This window comes from Octodon degus, unplaced genomic scaffold (assembly GCF_000260255.1).
Source record: "Octodon degus isolate 3935 unplaced genomic scaffold, OctDeg1.0 scaffold00148, whole genome shotgun sequence".
NCBI classification, from domain to species: Eukaryota; Metazoa; Chordata; class Mammalia; order Rodentia; family Octodontidae; genus Octodon; species Octodon degus.
In genome coordinates this window covers 3,707,752-3,719,370 of record NW_004524724.1, presented here as the reverse complement: position 1 = coordinate 3,719,370, position 11,619 = coordinate 3,707,752, and the positions used below count along the sequence as shown (strand labels likewise).

Sequence of the window (11,619 nt, the reverse complement as noted above, 5' to 3'; positions counted from 1 at the left end):
GTACGCCAAGAAAATGGGCCTTGCCTGAAAGCTAGGCTTCTGATGAGGGGCTGAGTCGAGTTCTGTGACAGCTGCTGCATTTCTTTCTGCTCCTCTTCCTGCTTAGAAGTATTCGTAGGAAGTACTAGGCAAGGGTGGTCTGCACTTACCCACACCTTCCTGGCTGCTCTGGAAACAGCACTGCAAAGACTAAGTTCTCCCTGCAGTCCCTTTCCAAGTCCTCCAGGGACAAGATCTGGGCTCTGAGAGGTCACAACTAATGAGCCTCCCTCCTCAAGATGGCAGCCATGGGGAGATACTGTGAGGACGATAACGTGAACCAGGCCTGGACAAGTACGGTGGCCCATCTGACCCATTCCCAGTATGCACAAGAGGACTGCGTGCTGGGCAGGTGACGCTGTGCTAGCCCACGTTCTTCTGGAGTGGGCTCTTCCCCTCACCTTGCCTACAGAATGTGCTCCAGTGGTCTGGGCTGACTGCGTGACACCCTGGGTCACCTGCTAACCTGGTGACTTCAGGCAATCATTTCTCCTTTCCCCGCCTTCGCGTTCTCATCTGTTAAATAAGAGCGGCACCATTCTGCAGAGAAGTAAACGATTGAGTCTATGCAGAGCTCAGTTCTGTCCAGCCCCTAATAAGAGCCCAGCAAGTACTAGCATTCTGTATCCGCCGGGCTTATCTAAGGCTTCATTAAATAAAGCCAAAGGTCTGGTGGAGACCAGGTCTTATTGTGAGGCCAAACAACACCTGGCAACGCTTCCTCACCATCCACCCCTGGTACAGTAGCCCCCTTGGTTCCCAGAGTCCCAGAGGCCATTCCTCAAGGGGGGCGTGAGGGTTGGGACAAGAGCTGCTGCATCCTCGGCCAGCTCCTAGGCAAGGGCAGTCCCAACCTGGCTTTGTGTTGAAACCCCCTGTTGATGTCAAACCCAAGAAGAGACAAGCTCAGCCCTGCACAGAGAGGCAGGGGGCAGGCAGAGGGGCGCAGCCCCAGGAGCCAGCGGGTGGCTCATTCGCCCTGGACGCCTCCCTGGTGGGCGCCCGACTGAGCACACGAGTCTGTCAAGGACCTGGTTCCCAGCAGAAGTCCTGCAGAGAGCACACTAGAAACCTCATTCTCTGGAGGGCTCCCTGTCACCAGTGAGGACACCCACGTGCTTCAGAGGACAGTGCATGATGAGGGTCTCAAGGTTTATTAAATCCTTCAAAGGCAAAATCACAGAGCTGGCTTAAAACAAATTAGCCATTTAAAAACCTTTAAACAAGAAAGAAAGTGATTTTTTAAATTTCAGAGAAAAATATACTAGTGCAGGCAAGGACAGCATCTGAGTCCTGTCTAGGAGCTGTCACGCAGATGTCCCAGGGCGGTGACACTCGTTTCCATTTCAGTCTCACCACAGCCACAGAGGCACAGGAAGACAGTGATCGCTTCTGAGAGGGCGTCTCGGAGAGGCCAGGTGAGGCGAGTTTCCTGAAGGGAACAGGCGCCGAAACAGCCCACGATGCTCCCCGAGCGGAGCGAGGCGCCTTCCCCTCGGATTTCACCTGTGAAGAGCATGGAGGCATTCAGGGACCTCGCTCCTCCAGAGAGAGGCCGGGCGTGCTAAGCTCGACCTTGCACTCCTGTCAACACCCTGAATGAGAGCAGGGACAGCAGGCTAACTCACCTCCCAACTTGGCTCAAATGCTCCTGAGCTGGATGAGTCCCGGGACCTGGAAGTTACAGAGCAGCATTAAAGATGGACAACGTCCAGCAACTGCGGGGACCTGGGGACCTTTGTTTCTAAGCGTCTGTTGCGCTCACCCCTGCGTCATGGGGTGAGTGGCGGTCCCAGGAGCTGTCAGGCATAGAAGCTCGAGTGTGTGGAAAACCAGACCTCTGTCACGTGGCGCTGCTGCTCCCCACAGATGCCAGCCGGCGGGCTCCCAGCGCCGGGCGATGGAGCAGCGCTACAGCGGCAACCTCGGAAATCACGTGATGCGTTACAACAGGCATCCCGAGTCTAGTGAAATTGCCATCTGAACCAAACATAGGTGTTACGAAGCCACCAGAACTGGGAAGTGAAACCATAGCAACGCGGCCGTTGTTAGGTGGGCACCTGCCTGAGCAGGACCACTGAAGGAAAAAAAAGCGTCTGGAGCGGTGATGGTGAGTACTACGGAAGACCAAGGTCCACGTGTGCCAAGGCGAGAGGACATGGGCGCATGGTCACATCTCTGCGACAATGACATCTACATTATTTCAAAAATTAAAGGGAAATAAAATATGTCAAATAATTTTCTTGAAAAAATATATCCCTAAAAGCAATGCTTGGGGCTGGGGAGATGGCTGGGTCGGTTGAGTGCTTGCTTGGCTGGGGCGGGGGCGTGCGTTCGTTCCCTGGTTGTTTCTGCAAATAAATAAATAAATAAATAAAAATAAATATAAAAGCAACACTTGATTTGCTTCTGGCGCATTCTAAGTTCCAGATCACAACTGTGTCTGCATTTCCAGTGCCCACTGTTGCATGCATGCCGTCACAGATTGCACGGCGGCCCTGTTTTCAGAGTGCGGCAGGGGGCCCTGTGCCCATTGCTGGCCTACTGCTTCTTGCTCACAGCAGAGTTCCTAAGGCCCTAGACAGCCTGCTCCAGCAAGCCCAGGCACTCTCCCTGGAGGCCCAACCACCTGTGCTGCATCAGCAAAGCTTTGTCATCTCCCTGCCACTAGCTGTCCTTGAATCTTCTCTTTGAAGCTCTTGACCTTGGACTTCTGCAATCCTGTGACGACGGAGACGTTGATTTCCTGCTCCTGGCCCCATGTGCTGAAGCTGACCTGGGAGCACTTTGCCCACGGCCCCTTACCCGGATCAGGGAGCCGCCTGTGCCTGGGTCCCCGCTGAGGAGTCCTCCGGTGCCTCTCTGCATGTCAGGGTGATGACTTCTCCCTCGTAGGGCGCCCGCTTCACGGGGGTAGGTGTGCAAGTCTGAAACACAGCACATTTCAGTTCCCTCTGTGGATTATTGACTGCTTGACTTCACAGCTAGGGACAGTTCCCTTATGAATTGTGACAGACAGAAGAAAAGAAAAAGACACTTTTTCTTTTCACTGTGTGCCAATCACGCTATCCCCTCTGTCCCCTCTCCCAGGACTTCTGAGGGACCTGATGTCTCTGGGTTACCCTCTGTGTAGGTGCTGAGCTGTGTCTCACAGAGTGTACAGGTCTCTTCAGGGCCTCTGCCTGGGGCTCCTAACCACCCTTCCAGCCCTCCTAACCTTCTACCTTTCCTCCTGGCCTCCAGCCTAGCTGGTCATGTTCCCATAGTGCTTTGCTCTCCCAGCATTTGGCCACAAGTTATAGCAACTAGTATGTGTGTGTCCCTGTGTTGGTGGCCTCTGCCTCAGGCCTCCTGCAGAATCTCATGTCCTTAGGGTCCACTTGGAGACAGAATCCTCCCCCAAACTCACAAGGAGTGAACCCAGGGCTCAAGTAGACTGGAGAAGCCAAGGGATTCGCAAGCGGGAACTGAACCATGTGTCTGGAACTGATCTGCAGCCAGAGGCTCAGGCCCTGGGGTCAGCAGCCTGGGCTCTGTGGCCAGGTCGCCTGCCTACCACGTGCTCCAGACTCCCATAGCTTTACACCGGATGAGAAAAATCACCTACATTACAGGGGGTGAGGAGGACCAGACGTGGGGAGCTTCACTCGGCGTAAGAGAGCACCTAGCATCACGCCCGATACACAACACAAACCCCCACTCGTGCGCACACAGACAAATAACAAGCAGTCCTGGGGCTCCTCCGGCCTGCTTAGACTGCCAGATGCAGCGGCCCGTGGTGTGGCTTGGAGCGAGGTGGATCCACCCGGCTGTCCTGCTCACACTGCACATCCTGCTTCTCACCACCACGCAGTGTCGCTGACCGCCTGCCTCCAAGGCCTATGGGTCAGGGCTGGTTGCCTCCCAGAACGGCCACAAGACACTGTCCACACGGCCACAAGGCCCTAAGGCCCTTGCGCCTGAGCCTTTGCTGCCCTGCCTCCAGATGCCCTGCTAGGAGAAGAAGCTGACAGGCACCAAGGCCGTCAAAGGCCCTGGCTCAGGCCTTCCACTGTGTGCTGCTCCTTGGAGGCAGCTGGTAGCACCCCGTGGGCTCCCATCCTCTCATCTCCGTGGGGAGCACCCCGGCCCCGTCCTCTGCCTGCATCAGAGCCACGGTAGGTGGTGCCGCAGCAGGTGGCGAGTGAGGGCTGTCTGCTGCTGAATCCTAACCAGCCAGGCTGTTTCACCCAAGGGACATTTGTCTGTGAAGTACACTTAACCTACTGCTCTTAGAAAAGGACTCTTGTCCCTTCTCCCTAGCAACAAGGGCAGATTTCCATGTGGAGTGTGAAGTGCCAGGGTGGCCATGGATGCCAGCCTGTGGTGGGCCCACAATGCCCAGGGGTAGTACGAGTGACCTGGGGAACATAAAGTGGGTTTCTTTCTCCAGTCTCCTGCTGAATATGGTGGCCACACACACTCCACCCCAACTCCACTGGCTGAAAGCATTCTTAGTGCGGAGAGGATAGCAGAACACAGAAAGACCAGGATGAGGAATCAGGCAGGTTTGGGTCAAAGTAAGTGGGTTCTTCCTTCTGCCTTCTGAGACTCTGCTGTGGCTTGGATGGGGATCTCCCAAAGCCTTGGGGCTCATAGGAGGGGCTTGCGGAGCAGGGTCAGGCTGTGGTGGATTTGCTCTCGGGAGGCGGGGCCTGGCCGGGGTGTGACCCAACCCGAAGGGTGTATCTCCCTCTCCACCTCCTCCCTTGTCTCTCTGCTCTGTCTGCTGTGCTGTGAGCGGTTCTCATCCATCAGGCACCTCTGCCACGCTGTTCCTGCCTTGGAGCCACCACCCTGAAACCGTGGTAACTGTGAGCCAAAATAAAGATGTCCTTGTTAAGTCGTGGGTGTTGGGTGATGTCTCTGTCCTGCCCTTGCTGGTTTCTACTTTTCTGGACTTGGTGGACCCCACACTCCCTCTGAAGGCCTCCTTATCCTCTTGCACAGTCTTCTGGTGGCCCCAGATGAGGGGTTTTAAATCTGTGTGTGATGATTTTCTGCTTCATCTTTAGTCTTGGTCTCTTCCTGTACCCAGATCCCTCTATCTAAGAGGCTTGCTGAATTAGGCACTGAGGTACAAACATGTGTCAAGCAGAACTTAGGCTTAAGCCCCGGGAACTAGAATGAAACATGCTAGGCCAAGCGTGAGGTCCTCGAGGTCGGGGGCTGCGTCTTACCAATGCCTACGTCCCCAGTACCCTGAATCCTACCTGGTACACGACAGACATTTGCAAAATGTATGTGCAACTGAGGGTAACATTACTTAGGAGTATTGACAATTCCTCAAAGAGGACCTCAAGACCCTAATTGCTCAGGAGTGCATCTTCAGAAGGTCGATCTGGGCTTCACCATCTGCCCACCCCGACACACTAGTCAGGATGAGCAGATCTAGCTTTACAGCAACGGTCTCCACTGGGAAGGGACCTAGGGCAGGCAAGCTAGGCTGGGGTCACACTACATGCGAGGCTGTCCTAATGCAGAGGGGCAGGTGGCAGCTCCCATGGTGGGACGCCGGCACAGTAATTACTTTAGCAGATGGAAGCTCAATTCCAGTTTGTAGTCCTTAGTGACGATTGTCACTGTGATGAGTTAATAGATATGAATGAGACTCATGTCATGTGTGTCACTGTGAACAAACATTCTTCGTGACCAGCATTAGAGCTGATTCATTGCAGCAGTGCTCTCAGCTGGCTGATCAGGAGGACAGCGAGCTGCACAGTGAGAGAAAGCTTGACGCTACTGTCTGCCAAGAGAGTGCTGGGATGCTAGATTCTCTAAAAATAGCCAGCCTATACAGAAAGTCCCCAGAGCCTCAGGGCACGACTGACACAAGGCTGCCCATGGGGGCCGAGATGCTAAAATACCAATAAAGGCAGCTGATGGTCCACATTCCAAATGCTGACCTGACGTCCAATAGCGCAAATAAATGGTAGCTCCTTGAGATGGAATTTGTGCCTGGCTGGTGATCTCCAGGGATCCCAGTCCACACTGACCTGAGCCACCCTGGCTCTGAGCATCACCAGGATTCAGCCCTCCCACCCCCCGCTTCCCCTGGTTCAACAGAGCTGATCTAGAATAATGAAAATGTGGGCATGGATGACGCACTCTAGGCCACCAAACATCTGCCTTTGATCCTTAAAACACTGTGTGAGCTGTTTTTCAAGGACATCAGACAGAGCTGGGCCCCCATGTCTGGCCTGGCTTCTTGGGTGAGTGAGCCCGTAGGCAGAGAGGGGTTGGGGGGTGTCCTTGTGGGTAGGTGGGAGGTGGTAAGTGCGTGTGAGCTGAAGTGAGCTAGGTGACAGGCGCGGCCCCGGCCGTGATAGAAGGGTCCCTGCCCGTGAGGTAGAGGAACCTGGCTGTGATCGCCGATGGCCACTCTGAAGCAGTGTGGCCTCTGTGCGCCTCGGCCTCTGAGTCAGTAAGACAGGAGCAGCCTGTTTATCTCCCAGGATTACTGTAAGAATTGTTGAAACCTAATTGGTAATCAGTAAGTATCAATGGAATAAATTTTGAATGATAGCTAGGCATAGCAAGGGATTGCAGGGTAAGTATCCCTTTCTCATAATGTTTGAGATGAGAAGCATTTTGGATCTGGGAGACGTCCAACCGCAGGGTATGTGCACACATTTTACCAGTCAGGGTCTGAGCACCTGACTGAAACACGCAAGCATCCTTCCAGCTCTCACTGATTTGAATTCAAATTAGGGATGTTCAACTCGGAAAGAGCCCCTGCCCAGCAGGACTCGGGGAGAGGGACAACCAGGCTGCTCTGCCTTTTCTCGCCACCCCCAAGTCCTGGCCTGCAGCCCTGGCCTGCAGCCCTGGCCTACCTTTCTGCAGTGTGAATACTCCCACTCTGCCTGATTTCAAGCGGCCAGACGCTGCTGCTCTGCTGAGCAGGGTCTTGGGCAGACCCGCGTCTCCAGTAAGCGCAAGAGAGTCAGTCCAGCGAGCACTTTGCCTTTCATCATGATTGGCAATCAATCTGGGGGAACTAGGGCTACACTGGCAGCCGCTGACATGTCTTAAATTACTTTCCTCTGAGCCTCCACCTTGAGAAGGACACTGACAAAGTACTATTTCAGAAATAGAAAGTGCCCATTTCAAGGACCATGCTGGCCATCCACTCGATTTTATCTGTGAGGCAAAGTACTCGTATCCTGCAAAGACGCGGCCCAGTCTCTGAGCTCTGGCAGCGGTACCCTAAAGCCATGTGCCACTCCTCCAGGCTTTTCCTGTTCTCCATAAACTGCAGTGTGACTGGTATTTTTCCAGAAGACATTGGAGCTGCTTATTGCTGAAAAAAGAGAAAAAGAGATGACCTCAAGAATAAGTTAAAGAAAGTCCATGCTTTGCAAGTTTGGAGGCAGTCCTTATCAGAATCATACAAATTTCCCATGAATGCAGCCTACCTGGATCGGAGGCGCTGTACGCTGCTAGATAAAGAATTGAGAGTATGCAGGTTTGTTCTTTCAGGAATCTCCTGAAATATCAAAGTTTTTGTTCCTTTTTTCCTTCCCTTCTATGTCTCATTATTTTCCTTTAACACTCTTCTTTAAAAGGTAAAAATGTCTTATCATTTAAAATTTATCAAATAAGACCCAATGTGTCATCTTCTGATTTAAAGGGTTTTTTCCCTTAAAGATCCACTAGCTAAATTTTATAACAATGTCCCAGCATAAAAATATCTCTTGCTTCTTTTGAAATGCTTCCTAACAGCCAGTAAGTGATGACCACATAGTAGGATGCTGTTAGATTTACAAAGTAACAAGGTCCTTGACAAGAACTGTGCTCACGGATAGCCCACTATACAGATAGCCCACCATTGAGGCAGGGGGGCAGCAACCTTCTGGGTACATTTATGTAACTTTCCTCTGTGCTCCCCTGAAATGCCAGCCTGTGTTCCCTAATTTCTGGCTCAGTATCCTTTCACATGCCTGCCATGCACCAAGGAAGGGTCAGTTGCTGTCCTCATGGGCCTGAGACTCTGGCCAGGACACCACTGAGTTCTGGCGCTGCACACGCTGATGCAGTGCTAAGCCTGGGCTTCTGGCACTGCAATGGGAAGGGCGGAATTTCCTCGGACAGGATAAAAAGGGAGAGAAACACTGTCCTCTACCTGCCGAGGCGCTCTTAATGCCCCTCACACAGCAAGCGGAGCTTGTTTGTCTGGCAGGTGGGCCTGAGCCCAAGGCCTAAGCATGCTAACCAGACACTTGGCCACCAAGCTGTACCTGCTGAGCAAGAAGCCTCAGTAATCCAGATGGAAATCAAAGAAAAGACTGTGAACTTGAATCTAATGCTCATGCTATATTTTTATTTTATAAAACATCTTTGTCTAACTCAGTAGATAGGAGGATTCTAAAACACCCCCAGACAATTCCTAAACTTCATTTCAATTTACCCTTTTTATTTTACAACATTTTCAAAGTAATGGTTTGAGTTTCATGGCTATTTTTTTCTCTTTTCTTTACAGAGGACTCATTGTACAGCAGGAATCAGAAAGATCTATCACAAGTCCTGGCTCTTATACTTACTTTGCAGCCCCAGGAAATGAATTAATTTTGAGACTCAGCCTTCTAGTCTGTGAAATAAGAATCATAGTAGCGCCATGTGGACATGTGCTGTATTTCATGATAATAACTACCACCTTTCTGCCCTGCCCAAATGACCATAAACTACATAACACAGGGCCCAGTGGAAGGCAGCAAGTTCCCAGAACATTTTGTAAGTGATAATTATTATTTATTGTTTCTTACGTGTGCTAAAATGCCTAGAATTTATCAGAGGAAAACATTACAAAACTAAAATAATTCAAACACTGATAGTCAACACATAAAGATACAGTTGACGTTAACTCTGACAGCAAGACATAAAACAGTCTGAAACAGAAAACTGAGGAGAGCAGTCCGAGAGTGATGTTGGAGGCTGAGAATATTTTCCTAGGAGAAGATGACCTGGGCCAAGTCAGCCATTCAAACACAGCCCATTCTCCATTCCCAGTTAGTCTAGCGTCCCTGCTGGCAGAAGGCTGGAACTGACCACTTCGAGCCGCCCTCCACCCCTTTCGAGATGGATTAAGTATTAAGGTTATCTTCCACCCATCGGTAGTGATGCTATCTCCTTAGGATTCCCCAGCTCCATCCTTTCTACTCATTCCTTGGACTACAAATGAAACCCGCTGTCATCAACACCTCAATTCAGATTAAATTTTTGAAAGTCTTTTTTCCCCAAAACTATGCTGAATGATTTATCTCTTAGTACCTCATTTAACTTAGTCTTTACAGATTCCTGTAGAGCCGATTGCACAGGTATGCACTTTTGGGAGCCAGATCGCCAGGGCTATGCTCTGTTGCTATATCCCAGCTGTGTGACATAGACCAATTGGTTAAATTCTTGAAGCTTCAGTGGCCTAATCTCTAAAACAAGGGCGGTAGCACCTCTTTCCCCTGCAGGGTCGCTGTGACAGGGCCCTTGGTGAGAAGCCTTGCACACAGGAAGTGCTCATTACAGCTCAGAACTGCTGCTGTTTACTGTGCAGGGGTTCAGAAACTCCTAGAATCCTCACAGGCTCCACCCACTTGTCACCTACTGTGTCTATATTTAGAAATGAGCCCCACAGGAAAATGATCTGTAACCTCCAACACCATCAATGTTGATATAAGTATATTATATAAAGGATTGTAGCATTGAATTGAAAGCATTCTAGAGCGCTTGTTTTTTCAATCAAAGCTTTTGGAAGCCTTGATAAAGGGAGAAATCTCATGTAATGGGATCTGATAATCTATAGCAAAACAAAATTCACAAACCATTAGAAGAGAAGTAAAAGAGAGGCTCTGTTACCAGTGCAGTGGTGGAAATGGGAAGCAGAGACGGGGTTCACACCGACTTGCTACTGGGCCTTCCATTGTCAAAGTCTTACCTGAGTTTCATGATGCATTGGGAGAAAATGCTTTCATTATCCAGATGAGGAAACTGAGCCCAAGGAGGGCTGAGAGCTTGCTCTTGGCACCCGGATATGACCAGAAGCCAAAGGAGCACATGTTTTCAGCTACTAGCCTCCTCCACTACTGGCCAGTGGTCACAGGATGTGCCTCGCAACCCTTCCCCAAGGCACCCCACTCTTCAAGGGACTGAGGCTCGGCTCTGAACCCATGGACTGCACACAGGCCATGCCTCCCACAGTTGCTCCAGCCAATGAAAGGGCACCACCTCTGGCCAGCTGACAGGAGGCTTGGGCAAGACTCACAGAAGGTCTGGTTCAACGCCCCCTCACCCCAGTCTGCATAGGTCTGTGTTCCTTCTTCTCCATGTTTTCTCCTTTCCTTCCCTGGGTCACACTTGGATGACACTCATGAGCTCTTCCAGTCTCTGCTGTTTCCCTCCCCTTGCCTCTCCAAGGGTTTCCCCATAGGATCCTGCACCTTTCTCATCCGGGTGCTTCTTGGAGGTCCCTGACTAACCATGAGCTGGAACCAGGAGACAATCGAATAGGCTCATCAGTGTGTGGTGGGAAACACAGTCCCTCGGGAAGTAGCCGAATGCCACTATTTGCTGGAAATGGCTCCCACCATCAACGTGCTAGAGGAGAGGAGCCCAGAGCGGGTGGCAGTCCAGCTGCCACTGCACCACTGTCACTGACTCACCTGGTCTCGCTGCTGGATCCGCTTGTAAATGTATTCAGCAAATGGTTTGCGTGGAATAAACTTCCCATGTCCTGGTGTGACGCTGAGTGCTCCAGCTTCGTACACCACTTTGCCCCTTGAAATTGTCACCAGCGGCACCCCATGGCACACCATGCCCTCAAAGATGTTGAAGTTCACAGCCTGATGGTGAGTCTTAGCTGAGATGGTCCTGGGTGTGTAAACAACAAACAAAAAGCCCCACGTTAGAGGAAGAAGGACTTGTCACCCTCCCCACGAGGCGCTGAGAACAGAGCATGGCATTGCCCTGTCAGTGTCGCTCCTCACACTTTCTGAGGGGAAGCCAGAGAGATCACTCCACGGCGATGTGTGAGGATGGAGGGACGGGGAGAGGGCACTGTCTCTGGTGCTGAGACTTTCACACCATTTTTATGCATCAAAGGGCAACATATGTGTTCATGATTCTCAGATCTTCTCAGCCAGGGAAGCCCCTGAATGCCTCGTCCCAGCGCATCTCACCTGCCTTTTTTTAATCTCTCTCTCTGTCTCTCTTTGTCTCTCTCTGTCTCTATCTCTCTCTCTCTGTCTCTCTGTCTCTGTCTCTCTGTCTCTGTCTCTGTCTCTGTCTCTGTCTCTCTTTCTTGCATACAGAGTCTCACTACACAGCTTTGGCTTGCAATGATCCTCCTGTCTCACCTCTTCCCTTTGGTGCCAGCACAGGGTGCCTGGGGTTCATGTGCCAACAACGCATGCGGTACCGGGGATTGAACCTGGGTCCTTGTCCTTGCCAGGCAGGCACCTAGACCGCCAAGCTATCTCCCCAGCCCTCACCTGCCTTCATGACAGAGCAACATGCGACAGTCAAAAACCAGAGGCTGCTGATTATCAAGGC

At 51.5% G+C, this 11,619-nt stretch overlaps 1 protein-coding gene across 3 annotated transcripts in view; it reads right to left on the bottom strand.

Moving 5' to 3' along the window:
• Positions 1–1,177: 1,177 nt before the first annotated feature.
• The window catches only part of Dpys (dihydropyrimidinase), a 64,688-nt gene continuing 54,246 nt past the window's right edge, over positions 1,178–11,619 (bottom strand). For 2 of the 3 annotated variants that reach the window (XR_002818261.1, XR_002818262.1), the window contains 4 exons: positions 10,731–10,938; positions 2,845–2,966; positions 1,668–1,713; positions 1,178–1,545 (listed from right to left, as the gene is read on the bottom strand). Coding sequence is in view for 1 of the 3 variants with exons in the window: in XM_012517162.2 (XP_012372616.1) it covers positions 2,850–2,966; positions 10,731–10,938 (325 nt within the window). In the remaining 2 variants the exon portion in view is untranslated. The remainder of the gene's footprint in view (positions 1,546–1,667; positions 1,714–2,844; positions 2,967–10,730; positions 10,939–11,619) is intronic. The other variant, XM_012517162.2, reaches the window with a different exon arrangement.